This window comes from Aythya marila (genome assembly GCF_965140915.1).
Source record: "Aythya marila genome assembly, chromosome: 2".
Classification (NCBI taxonomy): Eukaryota; Metazoa; Chordata; class Aves; order Anseriformes; family Anatidae; genus Aythya; species Aythya marila.
Window position 1 is genome coordinate 124,166,051 of NC_139043.1, and position 23,407 is coordinate 124,189,457.

Below are 23,407 nucleotides of genomic sequence, written 5' to 3' on the forward strand. Positions count from 1 at the left end.
CTGGATGGTTTACTAAAACAGGAGAAGGAGAACTACTCAGTACGTCTATCATCCAGTCTGAAAGCCTTCATGCCCAGGAGGCCAGATGCCAGATGGGTGCAAAATGTTGAGAACTGGCTCAGCCTTTCAGAGTCAGCAGTTTGCTCCATTCCTGGCTCAAAATAATAAGCCTCTGCCTCGCTGCGATCAGACTGGCACGCAACAAACTTCCCCTCTTTTTCCCAGCAGAGCATTGGAAGGGGATGATAGGGCACAAAATTTGTCTGTTCAGTCACTGCACCCCCTCACTTCTGATTCCAAGAATGAAACTGAGAATGAAAATAGTTTATTTTTCAAATCCAAATCCAAAGAAAAATACTGAAAATAAAACAGCAACCCAAAACATCCCAAGGCATCTAATGCCTGATATGAGTACTGTATCATTTCTATGTAGCTGTTCTAACACCTTAAGCTGTTGACCTCAGTTATGTCTTCTAGACTCACCTAACTCATTACTGGCAAGTTTGGAAAGAAAAAAACATTTATGTTGCAAGAGAACCAAAGAGGCAAGAATTCAGACTGTTTCCAAGGAGGAAATAATAATAAGAATGAGCATCTCAGAGCTATTATAACAATTCCTACAGAAAACAGTTTTGTATCCCTCTTAAAAATTGTTCATCAAGAGTCCCACATATGCTTTGAAAGCTGTATTTTGAATGGTAAGTTGATAAATAAAGGTTAAGTAAAGATACACCTATGGTCGGTATGGCATAAAGCTTGTTGTTTTTCAGAACTTTTATTTTAGTTATTGAATTAATAGATAGAAATTCCTTAAAATTCTTCCTAAAGCTCCAAGACAATTAAAACTATCCATATTATACAAAACAGGATGAACAGAATGAGTGCATAACTCCTTGTGGCAGAACAGCTGAAATGAAACCATGCACGGGTTCAACGTTCATATTCACACTGAAAAAAAAAAGAAAACCACTGGGTTCTGCATGCTCTCCTTATTTTGCACCCCTTATGCAATTCTGAGAATGTGTTTACATAGAGCTTTACATATCTTTATGACCATTACTTGGTTGCATAACACAGCACTGTTGGAACATTTGCTAAAGCTTCATGAAGAAAAGGCAGATCACTTTATAGCTATCGCACAAAAAAAATGCTAGAGAAAGCTTTGATGCCTGCCTGGAATAACACAAAGCCATTTGTAAATAAAATCCTATTAGAAACATCAGATCCTGGGGATTACCCATAATTGCTTAGCAGATTTATTGAAATATAAGCCAGTACCAAGTTAAATCAAAACTCTATTTTAAAATGTCACCTACACTTAGATTTAAAGGCAGGAAATAACACAAAACTTGTCAGGAGAGCAAGAAAACGTCTTTTTCAACGTTGTTAACATTCTTTGGCAAGGGACACATTAGACTTTTCCCATACTGAGCATCTCTGCCTTCATTCTCTCCTTACTAAATGCTCTCCCTTAAACAAGCTAAATCATAGGAATGAAGTTAAGAGCATATTCAAAGCACTACCCCTCTTTCCATTCCAATATCCAAGCTATTCTTTGATCCATGACCATTCACCTCACTGTATTTTAGTATACTGACTTGTATGGAACTATTCCAAATACTTTTAAATACTTAAGGTAGAAAATGACTTATGTGAAAACTGAAACATTAATTACAACCTTCCTTTTTGAAACACAGGCATGGATTTCCATTTCGTCTGATCTTACACAGGAATTGCATTCTTTCCACATAGCTGCAAATTGATACACCAACACCCCAGACACCTCAGTTTTACCCTTCAAGATTTTACTTTCTTAATATTCTAGTTATTTTATATGGTATTTATTGCAATTATAGACCATATACATAAAGCACAAATCCATTTGTTAAACCAAGGAATTCCTTGGTCAAAATCAACAGTCAGTATCTTTGGCTCACTTACCTCCCTTCTGACAGATTTCTCAGAAGGTCCAAATAGCTCATCTGACATTGGCCAACCCATGGATATGGGCCAAACACAGCAGTAAATTGTATAAAGCACACTGTACGAGATGCCACACCATTATTTATTTTTTGGTATGCAAATATGTGCATATACTTCAAACGGAAAAATGACTGGAGAAAACAACCATCACCAGTATAGGCACTACCCATGTCCTTTTCATAGTTACTCAGTATACATGCACAACAATACGCAGAAAAGTAAAAGCCAACAATTTTAACATACCACTTACATCAGCTTTTTCTGCATTAATTAAATAAATAAATAAAAATAGATTGGAAGTCTGGTGGTTCCTAACACAATAACATCAGATTTTTACAACTAGTTTGTGTAAGAACTTTCTCATCGGAAAAATTCTGCTGTTGCGATCACTCACTCTCCCAGCCAGTTCATTGATTGCATTGGAGCTATTCCAAATATTCTTTGTTACTTAAGGTAAACAAAGGTGTCAGAGGCAGATTCATAGATAAAGGCTTAAGTAGAGACAGATAAGGAATCAAACAGTGTAGAAGATAAAAAGATAGTCTTGATTTTCTGAAAACAGAGCATCACATGCAAAGTATCTTAATGGGAACTTTTGTACTGTATGAATGCTTACACAAAGATTGTCTGACTCTATTTTGAAGATTATTTCAAGTCAGATTGAGCATGGCCACTAATTCGAATGTTTAGCATTATAAAACAGATACTTGAACTGTCTTTCTACCATCCACTGGTTTCCAACCAAATATTAGGGTTATAATTCTTTTGAAAGAGCACCTAATTTAATAATAAAAAGTCAGTATCTTAGATTTTGACATTATCTACCTGGACTTGTGCAAAGCATTTGATACTGTCTCACACAATATCCTTGTCTCTAAATTGGAGAGACACAGATTTGATGGATGGACCACTCAGTGGCTAAGGAATTGGCTGGATGGTCACGCTCAAGTTGTTGCAGACAACGGCTCAATGTCCAGGTGGAGATCAGTAGCAGTGTTCCTCAGGGGCAGCATTGGTACCACTGCTGTTTAGCATCTTTGTCGGTGACATCGACAGCAAGATCAAGAGCACTCTCAGCAAGTTTTCCAATGACACCAAGCTGTGTGGTGCAGTCGACGGACACACTGGAGGGAAGGGATGCCATCCAGAGGGACCTGGACAGGCTTGAGAGTTGGGCCTGTGCAAACCTCATGAGGTTTAACAAGGCCAAGTGCAAGGTCCTGCATCTGGGCCAGCGGAATCCCAAGCACAAATACAGGGTGAGAGAATAGATTAGGAGCAGCCCTGATGAGAAGGATCTGAGGGTTTTGATGGATGAGAAGCTCAACATGAGACAGCAATGTGAGCTTGCAGCCCAGAAAGCCAACCATATCCTGGGCTTCATTAAAAGAAGCATTGCCAAAGGTTGAGGGAGGTGATTCTTCCCCTCTACTTTGTTCTGGTGAGACTCCACCTGGAGCCCTGCATTCACTTCTGGGGTCCTCAGCACAAGAAGGACATGGACCTACTAGAACGAGTCCAGAGGAGAGTCACAAAGATGATCAGAGGGCTGGAGCACCTCTCCTGTGAAGACAGGCTGAGGGAGTTGTGGTTGTTCAACCTGGTGAATAGAAGGCACTAGGGAGGCCTCATAGTGATTTTCCAATATTTGAAGGGGGCCTATGTGAAAGCTGTGGAGGGACTCTTTGTTAGCAAGTGTAGGGATAGGACAAGGAATAATGCTTTTAAACCAAAAAAGGTACATTTAGATTAGATATTCAGAAGAAATTCTGTACTATGTGGTAGGCACTGGCACAGGTTGCCCAGAGAAGCTGTGGATGCCCCATCCCTGGAGGTGTTCAAGGCCAGGCTGGATGGGGCTTTGAGCAACCTGATCTGTTGGGAGGTGTCCCTGCCCATGGCAGAGGGTTGGAATTAGATGATCTTTAAGGCCCCTTCCAACCCAAACCATTCTGTGATTCTATGAGTTTGATACATTACCAAAATTATCTATTTGTAACTTACATGAATTTAACTGTTATATTCATAAAGAACTAACTTCTCAACTGTGTTAAATGTTAGTGTTTTTTTTAATACCTTCTAAGCAAACGTACATGTAGAACACATACCTCAAAACTGACGGGTATATTGCGCTTCAAAGCAATTTCAAACACTACACTTATCTCAGACTTGTTTGCATCTTTATCTTCTTCTGTTTCTTTTCCTGCTTCTCCATTCTGAAAATGAAGAACATGTGATCATAATAATTTTTTTAGAAGATAAAAAGTAATATAACATGCTCTTTTCCCCACTTCTCAGACACTTCTGAGTTCTCTGGTCACACTGCAAATCAGTGTTCATATACCCATCTCAGCACCCCACTACCAGCCACCTGCTGACCTGTGAATATACATGTGTATATATATATATATATGATGCAATTATGCTTCACATTAAAGTAGCATGTACACATTATTTTATAAACTAACGACAGATAACAAAATAACTTGTACAAATTAGCCATTAATAAGGCACGGTTAATTATCATCTGAATACATGCTTCAAACATGAGTATTGAAGAACCTGTGACCTGCTTTATAGTCTCTCTGTGGGTACCCCTTCCAAGCAAGTCTCCTACACTTGCTAAGAAGGGCTGAAGACTGTACTTCTCTCAGAAGAAATTCAGTGAATCACCCCCACACTTAGACTGGGTCACCAGGTTACAGGTGTCCTCAGCAGGTCCAGCTGTTTAATGGCCCCTCCGTAGACTTCCCTCTGGGAGTTATGACCAGTATGAAAAGGTAGTGACAGAGAACAGCTTGCTCAACACAGAACTTTATTTATTTATCCATAGGAACATAACAAACAGAGAGGATAAGAGAGAAAAAAACAAAAGGCATATGCAAACATTATCCTGCCTAAAATTCAGCTTTGCTTTGCACTTTAGGTAAGTCCTATTTTTCTCAGACAACCAACAGCATGGGGACCAAACAGTTATCGCCTTCTGCAACTGCTGCCTTTTGGTGTTTGCCCCCAGGACACGCTTTCCTTAGTTCCCAGAGGTTTATCTCTCAGCTACTTTCAAACTGCAACACTCTGAATGTTTCAAACTGGGATCTCTCAACAACCTTCTAGCCTTGGCTAGAATCCTAAATTTTTATTAGTGGAGGTAAACATCAAAGAAGTTTGGGCTGAACTAGGTGGATTCCTGCAGTTTCCATCTTACATAATAAAGTCTGATCTAAATCTTCAACCACTAGCATAGCTACAAAATCCAGACACTGAAGCTAAAAAACAACATCAAAAAGCATTAGGCTCTTCACAATAACAATGACATTTATCAATATTGTATCTACCATTTGTTAATTCTTAATGTCTAGTTTATCTAACATAAAGCAGGACCAGATATTGCAGCTGTAGTCAAGTATAACATGGAGACTTGGAGCACTGTTTGTCTGACTGGTTGCAAAATTTTGACTCTGAAAAAGCAATTTAGTTCCCTGCAATTGATCTGGAGCTAAATACAAGACAAAACTGATAAATTCTGTAGAACCTGCTGAAAATAAAGGGTACAGTGTAAAGCTGCAACAAGGGCAGTTAGAATGAAATTATGTAGGACCTCTAGCTCATTTCATATAATGGAATGTAAAGTACTATTGAAATCAGGAATGTAGGTCATTATAGGACAAGCAAAGCATTGATTCAGTGAAGGACTTAAGTTTGCTGAGAATAATCATCTGAACAGAGTTAAAAGGACAATATTTAAAAGTCAAAATGTATTTTCAGATACACAGAATATCAAACGAAAAGTGGATTAACAACCTTAATGAAAATCTTATTCAATATGATGTTCAATTAAGTTTGATATATAAAGGATGCTGATAATCTGAAAGGCAGATAAAAAAGCCAAATGGATGAACAGCTGGTTAGAGAACAACTTTACACAGAGACACTATCAGTTCTACAAAAAGAAAAAAAATTACTTAAGCATAAACTGTAAATACATATAGGGGACAGATATTGGATAGCTCTTGGCTAGATTTAGCAAAGACAAGAACTATTACATAGAAAATGAAGTTAGATGAATTTAGCTTCATTTAGCTTCAAACCATATAATTTATCTTTGAAAGACGGAATAATTAGTCACTTGCATAATTTGCATAACATAATATACAGTTCCCTGGTCTTGACATTGAGTGCACTTGGCCAGCAAGCCTTTAAGTCAATAATTTTTAGGTTTTCCAGCTACACTCTAGCTTAACCAGATATATGGACTCCAATGTAGAAATTAGTGTTTAAAATTTCCCAATTAATACAAACACACTGGTACAGAAAATCACTGAAAGTCCCTTCTGCCCTTAAAATTTCAGTCCTCGTATTTTTTTCCACCAAACACAGCAGAGAGTTTTAACTGCAAGTGGAAACTAGGGAGGAACACAGACTTTAAGGCTCAGGCCTTAGTACTGAGCAATGAAGTTTCAAGCCTTAGTCATCTGACTTCCCCAGATTCAGGAAGGTAAAATACGTTCAGGAGTGTCCCAAGTACTTTGAATTTAAATTTGATCCTCATTCCAGAACTGACACTTTAATTGTAAGGCCTTTCTTAGCCTCAAATCTATGAGACAGCAAGGTGCTTTGGCAGGCACACAATAGTTCTTTCATGAGAGCAGCTTCAGATTCACCTATACTGCTGCGCTGTTCGCTGCTTGTTTCTTCTTTCTGCTCTCACCTTCTGCTTTCCACACATTTGTGCAGGGAATTATTAAAATGATAGTATTCTTTTTCAATGGTTTAAAAAGGGTAAGTAATTTTACCCTTAACTAAGTTTAAAAAAAAAAAAAAAAAGGAAAACATAGATGGAAGAAGAATATATATAAGCATCATAAAGCAAATACAGTTCTGAAGGCCAGAGGTTAAAACCATGTACTTATTGCACTATTTTCCACAGATCCCATTCCAGTGACGTTCACTGAGTTACTAATGGGATGCAGGGCTAGATCAGTCTCAGCAGGTCTGTTGTCAGCCAGGTTTTGGTCAACAGCAAGTTGAAGTGTCCAGTGACCAGTGTACCCTTGCAGCCCAAAGGGACAAGAGTACCCTGGGGTGCATCAAGTACAGCATTGCTAGCTGGTTGAGGGAAGGGATTGTCCCGCTCTACTCTGCTCTGGTGTGGCCTCACCTCGAGCACTGTGTGCAGTTCTGGATGCCACAGGACATAAAACTATTAGAGGGTATGCAAAAGAGGACTACAAAGATGGTAAGGGGTCTAGAGGGCAAGACAGGGGGAGTGGCTGAGGTCCCTTGGTTTGCTGAGCCCAGAGCAGAGCAGGCTGAGGGGAGGCCTCATGGCAGCCTGCAGCTCCATCACGAGGGGAGTGGAGGGGGAGGCGCTGAGCTCTGCTCTCTGGGGACAGCGACAGGACCCGAGGGAACAGCATGGCGCTGGGACAGGGAAGGGTCAGGCTGGGGGTTAGGGAAAGGTTCTACACCCAGAGGGTGGTCGGGCACTGGGACAGGCTCCCCAGGGCAGTGGTCACAGCACATAGACCGTCAGAGTTCAAGAAGCATTTGGACAACACTCTCAGAGACATGGTCTGATTTTTGGGTGGTCCTGTGTGGATTTGATGGTCCTTGTAGGCCCCTTCCAACTCAGGATATTCTGTGATTCTCTCTCCCCACTCTGCTCTCAGTGGAAGCACAGTGGAAGTGCCTAGGGCATATAGCTTTAATGCATGCATGAGGTGTCATGAATCATGCATCCTCGCTGGCTGATCCCAACAGGTCACTTCTGCTGAAGGAAGCAGGGCTCAAGTGAGCTGGAGCAAGTTCCATGGTGAAGACATATCCCACCACTCTGCAATTCACATGACCAGCAATAGGGAGGTACCCAAACCTTGGCACCATGAGGTCTTAGCTCTGCTTCAACCTGACACTTCTCCAGACAGCTGCACCCAACTCTATACAACGCAGCTCTCCCATGCAACATTTTCCAGTAAGCCATGTCTCTTCATGGGTCAGAGTCAGAGATGATTCTTCATCATCACTGCCCCACAGCCAGCTCCCTTTAGCCTCAGCATGACCAATCCACATGTGTTTTATTTAGGACTTCAGTTTCCTACACACAGACACCTGATATTGTCATCCTATGTTATCCCATCTGGTCTTCAGCTGCTGAACTCCCACAGATCTTACCAGTAACTACATGACTGTCTTGCCTAACCCACAGTATTCTCTCCTGACAATTCCTCCCTAATTTTTCGCATAGCTTATAGTGGACTTGATTCATTTTACATACATTATTTATTGTGGTAAAGAGAATACAGTCACTTTGCTACCTCATGAGAGAGACAACAATAGAGAATGCTACAAGAAGTTAGGAAACTCAATGTGCCATGACTACATCTTGTAAAAGCCAGCAAATCCAAATAGACACTAATTAAAACAGATACTAAATAGACCTGATCAGACAAGAATGTTCATTAAAGATTTTACTTCTTTTGCTAGGTAAATACCATACATACACAGGCTATAAAAACAGTATATAAATCAGGCATGCACCCATGTTACTTATATATATTATTTACTTCCATTTATGACTTACTATCCAATGCAGTTGGATAAGAATAGTCCACTTTCTAATCTCATTAACTCCTATCTTGAATTCAAATAATCTTCTTATAAAATATGTTAAACATAATTTCAAAGAATTTCAACTAAGAATATGTTGAGCTGAAAATATGTTTCCATAATATGAGATTCCCACTCAGGATTGCACTTAAGATTTATCATCAACTGATACATTTATCTGGAAACCAGAAAGCAAGGAAGGGAATGAACACCGAGAAAGAAACTGATTCTTCCTAAGACTTCCAGTATTATTTTTTTAACAAATTTTCTGTTAAAAAAAAAAAAAAAAAAAAAACACAAAAAACACAAACAAATGATATGAAATAAGTGAATTTGAAGAGAACTTCCTGATCCACAAAAATGACATAGCAAAACAAAAGGGTGAGTCAAAGTCTCTTTGGATCTAAAGGAACAAATAGATCCAGGGTGAGGCAGAAAGAACATGTATCTTTCTATGACAAAAAAAAATTCCATTCTTAAAAAGTAGCTTAGAACAACTATACAAGACATTGAAGATACTTTCAGTAATGTTTTGTATTGTGCACAGGATTTTAGCAGGCATCATCAGAAACAGCATAGAAAAAGAAAAATAAAAAAAGTTTGTCTCGTATTGCTCATTTTTTAAAATAATTTTATTTGTATTTGTCCTTTTCATTTGCAAAGATTATTCTGTGATTAATTTTCTGCTAAAATATTTTTTAAATATGCCACTATTTTCATTTTAAGTAGCAATATACACCATTTATATACACAGCAGTGAGAAAGCTAATTATTCAAAAAAGGACTAAATAGCTGAAAGACTAAACACATCAGACAGCTGTGCAGTAGATGTCAGTGAGCTCTGTCACGGTCTTAGGTACTCTGGAGACAAAGTCACTTTTATGGCACAACAGACGTTTAAGATTAATAATTCATTCTTCAGGAAGCCACTGTTTAAATCAACATTTTCTGGACTTTTGGTATGAACTAATATTTTTTTCTTCTAATTTTTCTTTAATCTGTTGGCAATCTCATCTTTAAAATACATGCTTATTTTTACTATTTAAGTCTTGCTCTATGGTAGATGTGCAGTCATAAAGAAATAACACTAACCATTTGTTCATATTGCTTCTCTGTTACTAAGGCTAATATGAAAAAAAAGCACTAAAAACTAAACATTCAAAAACTGGTAAGTAGATTGTTGGACTTGGTACCTTAATGTGAAGATTGGGAACAGTACGCTTTCTGAAACACAAACCTGAGGTAATTTTTCTGGAATAGGCTCATTCTGGAGAGCTTGAAGGGCCTTCATTGCAGCATTATGTCTAGCAGCTTGACGAGTCTTTCCTTCACCAAAAAACTCACTGTTGCCAACAGTTAACTGGACATAGAATATTTTAGGCACTGGGCAGTGATACCTGTAAAGAAGTCATGAACAAATTAATGTAAACCTATACGTAAGAAAGCAGCAATGCAAGTCATGAATTTTAACCATCAACTGTATGCAATACAGAGCAGTAGTTAGGAGTACAACCAACGTTATCTTTGCTCACGTAGTAATACCCAGCACTCAGATACATGACCATTCATCATCACGGCCACTGGTAATTCTGATGGCAGCACGTACATGCATGCCAGATCTTCACCCACATTTCCATGCCTCTGCAACAAGCTGTGCTTCATGTCAGCAGCCCACCTCTGCCCTGTTTCAGGTCTGAGTTTTGAGAGGATTAGCCCCAGAACTGAAAGTTCCTGTATAAGCCACCAATTCCTGTTGCAGGAGAAAGTGGCATGGAGGAAGAAGAAACATAAGGTCTCTCACACAAAGGCTCTGAAACAAGCCTGCGTAGCTCAGCTCCTGGGGACGACAGATGGAAAGCCAGATGTCAGAGAGTGAGGGACCTGGATGATGTACTTCTGGACCCTATAATGTCAAGTATTTAAATTGTTGTAGAGGATAAGAAGGACTTCTCTTCCAAAAGTGTAACAGAGGGTAGGGAGAAGCACTCCTCCAGCACTGTGGTAGCCAAACATTTTGCAGGCACTGAAAGAAAAGCATCAATCACCACCCCACTGTCTTCCCTTTTTCTCCCCCTTACAGAAAATTTTCCAAATATGATGGCAGGGTTTGTTGTTTTGAATAGGTTTGAGAGGAATTGAAAAAAAGGTAAAGCAAAAAAATGAAAAGTTTTCCTATGAAGCAGCACAGCTGGTTCCTCAATGGAAGCACTATCTTTATTCATATCATCAACTCTATTTTCAGTAATAAAAACAGCTAACCCAATCCACGCTCCCTACCCTGAAACATGTCTCTTGCTAGCAGAGAATGAAGAAAAAGAGATAATGCCATTATTGGTTTGGGGAGGTCCTGTCACAGCACTGTGGCAACTACAAACATAACAACTTGTCTTCATAAAAGTATTCCCCATCACTACCACCCCTGACTCAGAAAAAGTAATTCAGCACAGATTTTTTTTTTTATTGTAGTCACTGTTAAAATTATAATCTTAACAGAAAATCATGAATAAAGTCCTCGAATCGTACTCTAAATAGGTAAGGGAATTTGCTTCATGCTCTATGGTCTAGTCTGCCTGAGGCTCCTTTCTCAGTGTCTCTTCTAACACACTGGAGATTTCTTCCTTGGAAAAAATACACGCATATCAGAAGTGTTTTCTCATTTATGAAACATAACTTTACAACAACGTAAAAAAAGCCTGGAATTCTGAAAGCTTGGCCAAGAGCTAGGTCCATCACAACAAAATTAGAATCACTCAAAAGCACAGCAACATACTACATTTCTCCTTCTTCCTCTTAAAGGATCCTTATTAAAATGTGCTCTCTTTGTTTCTGTCTTGACATAGGTAGTGATTTTTGTATGAATACTTTCTTAATTTTCATTAATAACTGTAACTGATTTGTTTCGATTATAAAATAAAATACAATCTTGTTCAGTTAGCAGCACACTACAAATCAAATCAAGTGCGAATAAGCACTCCAGTCTCAGTGTCCCTGAACTTTGTGCCTAGTTCTAACAATACATTTATATGGAAAGAGCAAAACCATAACACTGGCTCCAACAAGCCTCCAGCTATAGGGCCTTGGAGGGGTGAGCTAAGTTGCCTTTATGACATGCAAGAAGTGGGTACTTTCTTTGCTTTCCTGTTTACAGTTTAACACGGTTATAGGGAATTATTAAGGCTTGGAAATGCATTTTCCTATGTAATATTTTCATAAAATTATAGAATAACTTGGGTTGGAAAGGATCCTGGAGGTTATTTGGTCTAGTACAGTGCCCAAAGCAGGGTCAAACTCCAAAGCTACAGCATCTTTTTCAGGCATTGTCCAAGGTGTTTTGGATATCTCCAAAGATGGAGATTCCAAAGGCAATTCAACACATTCTCTAGGCAATCTGCTGTAGTTTCTGACTGCTCTTTCTGGAAGAACTTCTTTTTTTCTCACATATAGCTGTAACTTCCCTTGCTGAAACACGTATCCGTTGCCTCTTACCTTCTTCTTGTGCATTGCTTTGTCTTCTTTACAACCACTCATCTTACAGGTGAAGACCACAGTCAGCTCTCCACCCCTACTTAGTTTCCTCTTCCCCAAACTAAACAAACATGGCTCTTTTAGCATCTTCTCATACATCATGAGAAAGTCATGACTGATGCACTCCAGAAACCTGGATTGCTTGTGCCCTGCTGTGCTGTACCTGCAGATACCAGGGTGGTCAAAGTCTGCCCCATGAGGATCAGGGCTTGTGACCATGAGGCTTCTTCCAATTATGTGAAAAACACCTCATCTACTTCTTCATGATCATGCAGTCTGTAGGAGACACCCACCACAATATAGCCCACATTGGTCTGCCCTCCTGTCCTAACCCATCAGGTGTCTCATTATTCATCCCGTGGCAGAGCTCCGTGCATTCCCACCACGCACGCACATGTAAAGCACAACACACCGCCCTTGCCACGTCGACCTGTCCTTCCTAAAGATGCACACATCAATTACAGCACTCCTGATGCATGAGCTATCCCAACACATCTCTCTGATTCCAGTGAGGTTGTAGCCTGCATCTGCATGTAGTCCTCCCTTTCCTCCTGTTGTTCCCTGTGCTAAGTGCATGAGTATACTTGCGTTTCATGGCACCCAACACTGCTGATTTCACAGACAAGGTGTAAGGCCTTCCTCCTCATGCTATCCTGTAGGCTCTTTCTTATTTGTGTGCATACACTTGGGGTGAGCCCCATCACCCCTGCTTTGCTGGTTTCAGGGCCTCTCTTGTCAACATCATGTTTGCTAATAACTTGATCCATCACTTCCTCACTTGACTGTAGGTCAATTCCACTCTCCACCACTCCTGCTTTACAGCTCTCTTCACTAGATTGGCCAGCCTGTTGATAAAGGTGCTTGCCCTACTTGGTAAGGTACACCCTGTCTCTTCCAAGCATTGATCCTCAAAGAGGGTGCCACAGATGTAAAAAGCCCATCTCTGTAGTTATGTAGCCATGACTGTTAGGTTCCATGTGTCCCCTGGTGCCCACAATGAAGAGCAGCAGGTAATGCACAGAAACAGACAACCCTTGGCAGTCTCTCCACAATGTCTCAATCCAAGCCCTTAGCAAGCAGCAGACCTCCCTGCACAGCAGGTCAGGTTCACAGACAGGGGTCTCCATCCCCTGCAACAGAAAGTTGCCCACTGCTGCTTCCTTGTGGTGATGCTGCAGGGCTCAGGCTCAGCTGGATTGGACACTTGGAGAGACCCCAGGCCCTTGCTGCCATGGCACTGAACCTGTAGATGCAGAGCTGCTGGTGGAGCAGGAGCCTTCCTCCTGATACTAAAAGTTACAGGCTTCCAGCCTTCACCATCACAGGACTCTCCACCTCCCTGCCCAGTAAGCACTGACTCCTCTCCCTGCTCCTCCTTTGGTACAGTTGGGGTTTCAGGCTATTGTACCTGCAGTGTCTCAGAGAAGAATAATCCCTTACTCATTAGTGATGTTAACACAGTTTGCTGACCTCTTTCTGCATCTCCTTTACATGGTAACACAGATCCTCTGCCAAACCACAGCTCCTGTAGAAAAAAAAAAACAACACTGTCTCCTCCTACCCCAGCTTCAGCACTCCCTGCAGCTGGAGGTTTGGAGAGCTTCATCTTCCCTCTGGAGCAAGGTCTGACTCAAGGCCTCAGATATACCAGGGACAGCTTCACCAGATGGTTTTCAGAACTGTGCTGTGTGGTGTGTCACCACCACTGCTGAACACACAAACATTGTTCTCAGCAATGCCTGTCCCCATCCTGTGTGAATTACTGTGCAAGCTGCTGCATCAGCTGGCTGCCTTGGAGAGCAGTGCTCTGAGAGGTGGGAGTGCTCCGAGTGCTGGGGCTGCTAGAGCTTGCTAGACACAGCAGCATCCTTTAGCTATCCTGTCCCTGCAGCAATAGACAACCTCTGTTTTTAGACAGAAGTAAAAAAAAAAAAAAAAAAAAAAAAAAAAAAAAGGTAGTGCTATTAGCTACCTCTGTTTGAGGAAATTCCAAATCCATCAGAAGATCTTGCTTCTCGTTCAGCCAGCAGGCTTACCTTTCTCTCCACTACAAGTGATGGAGGAAAGCCTATGAACCTTAATCCATTTCACACATTCAGATCCCACAACAGGCCCTCTCTCTTTCCCTCACCCCTCCCCAACTTTTCTTTTAAAGAGTGTTTAGGGAGCTATTTATGTGATAATATGGAAAAATGATATTCAGCCTGTGGCTCTAGAGCCTCATGCAGCTCTTTGGCATTGGCAGAATGATTAGGTTTTTACATGGTTTTGATTAAATTTTTCTTGTTCTGCATGGCCTCAGGCAGAATTAGGAGCACTGATAACATGAACATTGCCAGGGACGTGCAAAGGAACACCTGAAATCCTTAGAAAATGGCCTAAATCAGAGAGGACATTGGCTTCTCTACAACATGGAAAGTATCAAATAGAAACAAAACATCCTTAGCTTTCCAGTGTGAGGACAGTGTCTGCATTAACAAAAGCCTTAAAAGTAATCATAATATTATGGCCTGAAAGTAGAGTGCAATGATTAAACTGAGTTTTAATACATGATGGCTCTGCATCCTAGAGAGGCACACTCACTGGAGGAACCACACCATGCAAGGTTAAGATGTCATACCTGCCACTGATCACTAGCAAACCTTCCCAATACACATTTGAGTTGCCAAAAGGCCTGAAAATCAATCTTCGACACTCAGAATTTGTTGATTATTACACAACAACATAGTGGCACAGTATTTTCTGTCACAAGCAATTGACCCCTACACTTGTTAGCCCTTTATAGATCTGTTTGATCACTGAGCCGGAGCAGGCAGGATTTCTAACAGCAACACTTCACACACAGACACGTGAGGCTTCTGAAAGTTTTTTAAACCACCTATATTTAAAAAATACACATCTCCCTGCATTCCACATTGCAGCTGCAAAGGTTGGGGTTTTTCTCTGGAAAAAATCCCTATGCACAAAAGATTCCCATGTGATACTGACACAATCCACAGAGCAAAAACTGTCATGCACATCCAAAGGAAAAAAGACTACAAGAACAGAAAACAGAAGGCAATACATATATGAAATAATACACTCAATCAGAACATGATAAAGGATAATACTTTAACGAGAAGTCAGATATAACCTATTAAAACAAGTTAATCTTCATCTGGCTTTTCTGGACATTTGAGATCTCCTTAAGATCTCTGACATATGAGGTCTGGAGAGCAGGTTCTCTTCATTCCCTCTAAGTTCTATAGCATCAGAAAACCACACTTTAGCAAATGCCATTGGTATCAGAATTGAATAGCCAAACCTGAAAAAGGATATTTGATCTATGACTGTGACCTTGAATGCCAAGTTCCAGCAATGAGCAAATATTTACAACTAGTTATAAACCCCTAAAAATAGGGGTTCATAACAGAAATGCTGACAGACCTTAACTAAGTCGGTGTGAGCGGGCGCCACTATAATTAAATAAATCACCAAGGTCTGTTGACAATTAGAAAACTCATTTTGGTTTGCCACAGAGACAAACAAAAATTCTGTTCATTATAATTTTACTGGAATATGATGTCATAACATGTAAGCATACTGAAACAATCTGCTGTTTTTCTAGCCAAAATATTAATTGCATACTAAGGAGCCCTTGGGGCCTCTTCCTTTTTGGCCATCAAATCCACACACACAAAGACAAATAAAGTATTAGTACATACGTTAAGCGTTCATATTGCATTTCCTGCATTTCTTTGGATTCCTCAATGGCATAAATGTTTCTGATAAATATTGTTACTTTATTCTTAGAAGGGGGAAAAAAACAAGTGCAAGCTGAAGCTCAAGGAAATCAGAAAGTTTATTTAGACTTAGCCTCCAGTTTAAAACTCCAGTGAGATTTTGTCTAAATTCTAATGGCCCACATATTCTTCACCTATGTAAAAAACAGTAAATAAACCCATTAATTCCCCACTACAGAAGTGTTACAGTAATCATTATCCTATTCCCATTTCGTATTGCAAGTGAAGAGGAACGAGGACCGGTTTGGCCAAGATGAGGGCCGCTAAAACATGAGATGCAAAGTGGTACAGCAAAGTCATTCTTCAGATGCCAGCTCCATGCTGAAAGGGCCATTCTCTGCTCCCGTCCCTCGGGCTCCTTTTCCACTGTGGTTCAGTCGAGCTGGCAGCCCTGCAGACATGGCTCAACCAGAATAACACTGGGAACTGTGCGAGTGGAGGGACAGAGAGCCACAGGCTGTGCAGGGGAGTAGGAAACAGCATTCACTGCGAACAACTCCACAACATCTGAAATTTCTCTAGGGGAGCAAGTTGCTTAGTGCAGCTGTTCCCTGGCCATGGCCTGTTTTTCTAAGCAGTCCATTAGCCACTTGGATTTCTTACAGATGTGAGTTCTACGTTTTGAAGAAGGAAACATCCAGTATAGCCACTTTTGTCTTCATACAGTCTACCTCCTGGTTCTTTCAGCAGCTCCACAACAACACCTGGGAACAAAGAGACTCTTTTCCAGGAATTCCTTTTGAGAACCAGAGCCCACTATCCCTGAATCAGTCTGGCTGTCCTCTTCTAGATTGCCTCCATGTTCTCCAAAACCATTCTTCAAGCAAGCAAGACAGAAATGTTTCACTTTCAAGCCACTCACATCCCTTTTTAGATAGAAAAATTTTTGAAGTTTCTCTTCAGCTGATTTATTTATACAGCCTATTACTGTTTTCACTTTTCATAATGTTGACATTCTCTCAGTCACACAGATGAGATAAAAAGAAATACATATATAAATCGTGCAAACTTGTCCCAGATTATCCTTCATTCACCAAATGGTTTAAACTATAATCTGAGTCTTTAAAAATCTGATAAAATTAATGTAGGTAATTCTGGATAAGTCAATATTTTTTCTCTATTTAATATGTCCTACTATCAGTTTATGAAGCCAGTTTTGATCCAGCTATAGAACCCTCTTCCTAAGGAATATCATGTTTAATTGCCTATGTCAAAATTGTAAAGAATAATCAAGTGGTGGAAATATGTTATTAAAAAAAGATTCAAAAGCATCTGATTTTTTTTTTTTTTTTTTTTTTTTTTTTAGGAATAGTGAGAAAACATATGAAAGAAGCTTTCTATTTTAAGAAATTCAAACTCCCAAAATTCTGTATTTCAAATGTATGAATATAAGCAAATCTTGAACTAAACAATCAAATGCCATGAGTTGCAGGCACTATATAGTCCTCTCTGTCATCAAGGTCTCTTAGAAAACAAAACAGATGCATGCTTCCAGTATTTCTACTGGGAGGATGACCTAGAAGCTGAGATGATACTTGGGAATCTTCTAATGTCCAGCCTGGCTATACTTCCATGTCGTGTTTTGTGCCAACACTACCCTTTCACTTACATAGCTCAGTTACTTTTTTTGTTCCGTTTACCTTTCAAGGTCAGCATTTCTGTTCCCTCTCAGACTTTGTTTTGCAAGTGGGCAAGTCAAGATATTTTAGAATTCTTCTGCTGAATTAAGGGCTACCCACTGTCCTCATAATTCTTCATAGCTCTTCCCTATAATTGCTTCTGTTCCTGAACATAAGGATTAATCACAGTTGATGATAAACCATATGAAAGACTGACAGTGTTCAGTATTACAGAAGTAATTTATATACTTTTATATAATGCATCAGTCCTCACAATTATCCAGTTCTTCCTGTGCGTTTTGATCTTCCCATGTAGTGATGATACTTTCTACATTCCAAGACCATTTTTCTACTTTTTTTTTTCGTGCAAATACCTTAAACAAAAGCATTTTAAAACACTGATTCTAAAACTGGAAGAGGAATAGCACTTAATGATCTCCCTCCACGTTTGATTTTTTAATACTGATTATTTTTCTTCTCCTTTCCCACTCTGCATTTCTTATACAAACCCCCATCTCCTTCAGTTTAATGAAAACAGTATCCTTATCTAATGCTATAAAATGCTTCACTGAATCCCACTAAATAAGGTTTACTTTACTCTCTACCTAAAAAATGAGCTAACACATGCAAGGTTAACACATTAGTCAGACATACTCTACCTTTAGTATACAGTAACATCAGGCTGAGTTTTATCCTGTTTTACTTCCCTGTCTTTATTTAAGCTTTCTTTTCAATTTTGTGCTGACTCTGTGAATATTTCATGAAGTTAATGATGAATCACTTTTCTTTTTTCTTCTCCTACTGGGCCAGAGACCATAGAGTTTTTTCGAACAATATGATTAGCATAATCAAAAAAAAAAATTGACTCATGTTTTCACGATCACATTATCAAATCTCTTCAAACATTTCTAAGTAAAAAACAAAAGGGAAGGGGATTCAGTTTTACGTAACACTATCTAGCTTGGAATCTTCCCATGAGAACTTGTGATGACAAGACAATAACATTGCCACACCGCTGTATCTCTGAATTCCAAGTTGCTCAATACTGACTTTTGACTGAAATAAATATTTCAGTATTTACTCTCTGCACACACCATTAATTTGCTTACCATTTGCAGTAAAGCATATATATACGTGGACAAGTAAAAAAGAGTTCCTCATCAAAAGTAATTAGAAGAAACCAACACAAAGCTACAGACATCATAAATCACATACTTCAACAGTCACGGATTAACCTAACGAGTACTACAACAAACATACTGAGCCAGCTATGGAGCACTAGTTCTAAAGAGGTGCTTACATGCACATTAAGTTCAGATCTCTGCTTCCGCTTTTATTTCTCCCTATACTAGCAGATTCACTCTAAAGCCCTTATTAAAAGAAGCACCTTTCAAGGTGGAAGAAGGGTCTCAAAGCTAGCCTGAGCACGTTTTTTTAAGAGAAACTAGTGCAAGACATATGGAAGAAAAATAAAAAGGTTATGAATAAATAAAAGAGGGGGGAAAGGTGGGAAAAAAGGATCGTGAGATGAACCTCCCAAAGTACTGTACAAGGGAGACTAGGGTAGGAAAAAAAAAAAAAAAAAGGAAAAAAAAAAAACACACCACAACTAAAATCAAGAAGAGAGCACAGAACAAAATGTTATGTTCCTCTGGAGAAGTATTTTTTATCTGTCAACCAAGTAACTAAGTCATGAAAATGGTCAACACAACTTCAACTTATTCTTGACTGCAGAAATAGCATAAACACTATAAGAACATAACAAGAACACTGCCTCCAGTGTTTAAGGCATTGAAAATGTCAAGTGGACAATGCTCAAATGGGATGGAGACTGGGGAGGGAAGAAAAGATAAATACAAGTAAAAAGAAAATGTTCTCTTCTGTGACATAAAAACAAGTACAATAAGAATAAAAGGGAAAACATAATGAAGCTGTGATGTACACTGCATACTTAAAGGTTAAAACAGACATCCAGAAGACAAACATCTCAAACTCTTATCTACTTCAGCTCATAAAATTTCCCATGAACTGTATTACTCACTAATCTTTAAAAGCATGCGGAGTGCTTACTGAGAATGCCGTCCAAATACCCATTACGGTAAAAGAACATAAACAATGTTGCATATCTGACTACAATTTCATTTTCTTTCTATATAAGAAACTCATGTTGAAAAAAAAATCACGTCACTTGCCAGCCTCTGGACTAAGCAAATTTAAAAATAAAGTACCTCATTCATTTAATTTTATCATAAACTTACATTGGTAATACAATGCTAATAAAAATGTTACAAACAAAAGCATCTAAGGGCTAGGACTTCACAGAACTTAATTAACGCTGTGACTTAAAAGTGCACAGAGGAAGAAGGCCCAAGAAAGCTTAAAGAGTGATTCTCACCATCCAAATTAACTTAAATTGGAGTAGCTGGTGTCTATCTGTGTACGTTCTGTTCCAGCTTGTAGGAATGTAAACATAGAGACATTAAATTGCATTACCCTGAGTCAAAAATGTAACCTATCATTTCAAATTTGGCAATTAAATTAACAGAGAACAAACTGAAAAATCATACTTAATTATGGCTTAGCATGCCTCCCCTCAGCAGCTGAGCATGATCTCCTAGCTCACCAGTTATCATCCTCTAAACGTGCACTATCACGGCCAGCAACAGCTTCTGTCTGGAAATCCTACCAGCTTTGCCATCAGACTTGTACAGAAATGAAATGTGAAGACAGAGAGAGCTTGGCCAATTGGGAACAGAGTGCATTTTGTATTGCCCGGCATTGATCCTATCAACAAGTTGGAAACAACACGGATGGCCTGACAAAGGAAGCTTTATCTACACCTAGAAAGGGAAGGGAAGAGAAGGAGGGAAGAAGCCTGTTAATCAATTACAGCAAAGATTGGAATGGGCAAAATAGTATAAGAGTGCTGAAGTCTTTCAGTGCTTCAATTCTTTTCTACACAAAAGCATAAAAAGTGCAGTATTTGCTAGGGAAGCTTACTCATGAATAGCATGAATAGCTTTCAATGCTTCCAATTTTCAAACCAATGGATTTGCAGCAGTGACTGACAAGGAAATACAAAGTCATTGCTAACAAAATGTATAAATGACTGCAATGAGGGTGCAGTACTAGTGGTCACTGATGCATCACGACTTGCCTCAGCTGGTCCACTGAGTACAATTTAATGCTGAATACTAACATGGAGATAAATGTTGGATTGTCTTAGCTCAATATTCTAAAATATAACATCTTAGACTTGCTAAAAAGCAAGAAATGTTTATGAGATGGTGGGGAATTCTATTCTAGAAGGCAGGGACTCTGAAAAAGACTTGGAGTGTAGGGATACCAAAGACACTTGATCAGGTGTGTACCCAAAATGTCTGTTATGACCTTTGACTTAATAAACAAATTCAGTATAGAGAGTAACCACTATTGAGCAGAAATAAGGTTCAGCTGCGACTGGCCATCTTAAGAACTGTCACTTCTGTTTCACTGGCATGAACGTCAGACTCGAATCTAAGTTAGTAAGATGACTGGACTCCATTTTCTCCTCTTTTGTCATGGAAAAGAGACTCAAAGGGACTTGAAGACAAGAAAGGTTGTTGTTGGTTGGGTGGTTTTCGTTTGTTTTTCTGAAGATGATTTTGCTTTTTTATTACAATGCTGGAGGATGCAGCTCTGCTCCAGTGAAACAAATCATCTAAACACCACTTGGTGCCAAAGTACATGATGCTGTGAGTTCAGCTGTCCTTTCTTTGACAATAACCAAATTAAACTGTCCTTCTTTAAAAAGATCCTAGAGAGACAAGCAGACCTTCAGAAGATCCTGGGAATTAGCATTTTGGAAGAGATGTTATTTGTACTTTCTTTCACAAAAAACAAGCAGCTACCAAAATTACGACTTCAGAAAAAAACATAAGGAGGAACAACAATATAGTAGCTGCTCATGAGAAGTTTTGTGTTTAGATTCCTTTATAAAAGAATCTTGTTATAAATGAATCTTAAAGAACCTTTCTTTGAGAAAATTTTGTACTTTCTTAGTCTGTGGCAAAACTTTCAGTACAATAGGGACATAGACCTCCACCTAGGAGAGACGCTGTTTCCATTACAATTCCGGTCAGATGTTATTGAATCTGGTAAAAATTATCCACTAACATTCTTTTACCTGCTACCCTCAGGAAAATTATGATAGCTTCTCAAACTATTGTTGGAGCTTTAACAGCAGTTGACTCGTGGCATTACAAAATGTAGGCAAAGAAAAGAGAACATATTTATTGGTTACCAGTGTTTAGGTTCTGGACACAGCAGAAAGGCCGTAACAAGAAAGGAGGGCATCTGGGCTTGCTTCCATTGAGCCTAATGTCTCACAGATCTCTCAACTGAAATATCCACAGTTCAGCAGAGCCACAGGACAAAAGCATGAATAAAAAGCTAGCTGTGGAAAGAAAGAAATATAACCAAAATGTTCCAGCTGCTGGTAGAGCAGTCTGAATAAGCATTTGTTTTCATACACACCAACAATGTTAGTCTTCTGTCCATATCCTCAAAGTAAAACTGCCTTACAACAACCAGATACAGAAGAGGGAATGGGGGACACCCAACAAATTGCAAAGCCAAGATATGGAAGAAATTCCAAAAGTGTTGGAAATTCCAAGACATTGGCTCTGAAGATTTTTGAGTCAGAAGGTTTACAGGAACCCTCCCAACTGGAACAACAGTGTTGAAAGACACGCATTAAACAAACAAAGATGAGGAAGATCTGTATGTCACCCCTCTCTGTTTTTCACACTAAGTCAGAGAAAGAAAAATCACAGCTGACAGTCAGAGACATGGGTCTGGAGCCAGAGGTACCTTCTCCAGAGCAGATATTGGAGGAAGTGTAAAAACCCAAAGAAAGGAATCTACTAAAATCCTGTCCACAGATGGAAGCTTCAGGAGAAATAACCAAAACATGAAACAAGGACCACAAAAGGAAAGGGCAGTCCTTTTAGCAGATAGAGCAAGAAAACAAGTGGTCAGGGGAGCTCACAATATCTTGAAACCAACTGAAAAAAAATTGAGAGAAGAATTAAGAATTCCAACCCAGGAGCTCCTCTGTAAGTAGGGCTAAGAGGTCATTGACAAAATTACTAAATTTTGAGTGAAGAGAGTTTAGCAGAATGCAATAGTCTGAAATGCCATGTCTTTAGCATCACATTTTAGGCATGAAGAGGTATGAAGCACCTGAATGCTCTGCACTATCCACAGAATTTGCCCTGTATTCCATGTGATCAGTTTTTAAGCTGTTATATTATTTTTAACAGCTATCAATGAAATATTTTAAATACAGTTAAGAGTATATATACTATTGATTTCCGGTAGGTTAAACGGACCCATTAACGTAGCGGATAGCCGCAATAGCATGAATTTGTTGGAATGACTCCACTGCCCATGTCAAGGCGCATCACCTAACACCATTTTGTGAGCGCTGTGAAACTTCACCGTAACAGGGTGAGGTGACTACAGAAAAGCAGCTTTCGGGAAGAGCTTAATGGAGCCTGTAGATTCCACTGCAGGATCTGGGTTTTCTGATCCCAGACACTCAATGTATTTTTTATGATTTAAAACGCTGTAGAAATTAAACATGAGCTGTCAAAATTTTTATTGCAAGAATAAATATCCTCTGTCATTTTCTGACAGACTTAGGAATTTTTATTTATTTTTTTTAAGCCAACCATACTAATCACTATTGTCTAAACTGATAGCTACTGGCAATGGCAAAGCTCATCACCTGCAAGCTCCCTTGCCACTGTTCTTTTGGGAAAACTGTCTTAAGACAAACAGATGTTTCTGCTGTTTTAAACCAACAGGAAATGGACTGACTTTCTCCCTTTTCCTTTCCTAGAAACAAAT

The 23,407-nt window shown here is 39.3% G+C and overlaps 1 protein-coding gene across 3 annotated transcripts in view; it reads right to left on the reverse strand.

The window, feature by feature from the left end:
- The window catches only part of STAU2 (staufen double-stranded RNA binding protein 2), a 166,523-nt gene that overhangs the window by 108,292 nt on the left and 34,824 nt on the right, over positions 1-23,407 (reverse strand). For all 3 annotated transcript variants that reach the window (XM_082752258.1, XM_082752257.1, XM_082752259.1), the window contains exons 6-7: positions 9,827-9,986; positions 4,092-4,199 (exon numbers count right to left, since the gene is read on the reverse strand). In XM_082752258.1, coding sequence (XP_082608384.1) covers positions 4,092-4,199; positions 9,827-9,986 — 268 coding nt within the window. The remainder of the gene's footprint in view (positions 1-4,091; positions 4,200-9,826; positions 9,987-23,407) is intronic.